This window comes from Nansenia antarctica (assembly GCF_963989245.1).
Source record: "Nansenia antarctica genome assembly, chromosome: 6".
Classification (NCBI taxonomy): Eukaryota; Metazoa; Chordata; class Actinopteri; order Argentiniformes; family Microstomatidae; genus Nansenia; species Nansenia antarctica.
In genome coordinates this window covers 64,573,453-64,575,952 of record NC_137676.1, presented here as the reverse complement: position 1 = coordinate 64,575,952, position 2,500 = coordinate 64,573,453, and the positions used below count along the sequence as shown (strand labels likewise).

Below are 2,500 nucleotides of genomic sequence, written 5' to 3'. Positions count from 1 at the left end.
TGCGCAAATTAACACAATTGCCGTTTTTACGAGAAACCATAAATGTTTTCTCCTCCTTCCCTGGCTAATGAGGACAAAAACAGCTTGTGTCTCAGTGTTCTCTCTCTCTCTCTCTCTCTCTCTCTCTCTCTCTCTCTCTCTCTCTCTCTCACGCTCTCTCTCTCTCTCTCTCTCTCTCTCTCTCTCTCTCTCTCGCTCTCTCTCTCTCTCTCCATGACATGAAAGAAGGAAAGAGAACGAGGAATATGACTCCCCAGTGAACCACTCCGGTTGTTTTCCAGAAGAACACTTGTGTCTGAGTTCTTCATTCTGCACATAAATCTGCACACATCATGGCTGCTGCTTATTCCGATCTGGGAAACACTTGGATCCGTCTTGAACTGCGTTGTGCTTTTACGTTATGGCCCAGCCTTTGGATGAACTGTGACACCCAGTGTACATACAGTGTATGTTATCTGTGGCCTCAGAGCTCAATAACCAGGGATGACCTGGAGTTGGAGGGTCAACATAAACACAACCAACTTTGTGATGTCCAGTGTTTTACTCACTTGCTTTTCTACCATTTCATCTCTATCAATGATCACACACTGTAGTATTGATAATGTGCCCTTGGGGGGGTCTAGTGGTCCAGCACCATGGCCTGGGGGTGGTCTAGCGCTCCAGCACCATGGCCCAGGGTGGTCCAGTGGTCTGTGGGTTAGAATCCGGCCGATGTCCTGCTGACATGCCCTCTCCTCCTTACTGTCCTGTCTCTCGCTACTGTCTCTGTCCAATAAAAATGAAAACAGAGCAGACTGGGACTATCCCACTCCAAAAAATAACCGTCAAGTATTGCCAGGACCTCTCCTCTAATCTTGTGTTCCCCTCCCCTCCCCTCCTCTCCTCACCCCCCCCCCCCCCCACACCCCACCAGGCCCTGGAGAGTGAGTTTGTGTCGTGCCAGCTCCACCAGTGGATCGACCTGATCTTCGGCTACAAGCAGCAGGGCCCCGAGGCCGTCAGGGCCCTCAACGTCTTCTACTACCTGACCTACGAAGGCACCGTCAACCTCAGCTCCATCACCGACCCCCTGCTCAGAGAGGTGAGGCTCCACACACACACAGATGCGCAAGCACACACACACACATGAGCACACACGCACAGACACGTGAGCATACACACACACATTAGCGTGAACACACACACACACACACACACATTAGCGTGAACACACACACACACACACACACACACACACACATATGAGCATGCACACACACACACACACACACACACACTCACACGTGAACACACACACAAAAGAAAGTTGAACATTCTGGCTGCAATATTACAAAATTCAAGCCAAACGACTAAAATACTAAATACATGTCAGCAAAAATAATAGCCACTTCTCATACACACAGTACTGTATACATGGTGTTTTTTTTTTCTTTTTCAAACCATTCCAACACACACACGCACACGCACACGCACACACACACACACACACACTGCCTTCAACACTTCAAAAGCCAGAAACACATCAAACACCCCCCATCCTGGTGTATCAAAATAGACTATGTTACTGGCGACATTTCAGTCATCCATGATCTCACACTGGTCATGGAGTCGTCCAATTACTCCACACACACACCAAAGCATTCATGCTCTTAAATGGATGTTTCATCCAATTAAACTCCAGTAGCATCAGTGCATTCCGATACTTTATAATGCAGCATTGAGATAGATTATTGATGCAGTTATCTGGCTGTATGTTACATTAGACAGCCGCAGTGGTGTGGTATTTAAGCACTACGCTTCCTACCGGCAGGACTTGCTGAGCACGGCCTTTCCCTGTACCTAACCCCCCCCCACACACACACACACACACACACACACACACACACACACCCCCACACACACACACACACACCCTCTGAAAGCTGCTACACAGTATGATGCGAGGTGCTCCCCTTTAATGCCTTAAAGCCTTTCTCTCTGCTCTCATTCATTATTTATCCCCTCACTTTGAAACTCCACACACACCAGACACCCCCCCCTCACCCACCACGGGGCCTCACAGCAACAACACAACACAGTTACACCAACATAATACATATAACCACTGCTAGTTCGCTAACAGCTACAGTGCTAAGTGGCTACAGGGCTAAGCATCTATGTGGATAAGCAGCTATATGGCTAAGTAGCTATGGGGCTAGGCAGCTATGTGGCTAAGCAGCTATGGGGATAACCAGCTATGGGGCTAAGTAGCTATGGGGCTAAGTAGCTATGGGGCTAAGTAGCTATGGGGCTAAGCATCTATGGGACTAAATGGCTAACGGACTAAATGGCTATGGGGCTAAGTGCTCATGGAGCTAAGCGAACGGAGGGGTTGATCCAGCATTCAGAGGAGCGTGACTTTCCTCCAAACATCTGTGGAAGTCAGGGTGCCAAACATGGCCAACAAACAGGCCTGGGCATCCAGGAGGGGAGGAGGGGGGCGACGACGACGACAACTTGT

The 2,500-nt window shown here is 49.1% G+C and overlaps 1 protein-coding gene across 1 annotated transcript in view; it reads left to right on the top strand.

The window, feature by feature from the left end:
• lrba (LPS-responsive vesicle trafficking, beach and anchor containing) overlaps window positions 1-2,500 on the top strand; it is a gene marked incomplete at its 5' end in the record, with an annotated part of 245,915 nt that overhangs the window by 214,100 nt on the left and 29,315 nt on the right. Inside the window, one exon of the mRNA XM_080534756.1 lies at window positions 914-1,081. Within this exon, the coding sequence (XP_080390882.1) occupies window positions 914-1,081 (168 nt within the window). The remainder of the gene's footprint in view (window positions 1-913; window positions 1,082-2,500) is intronic.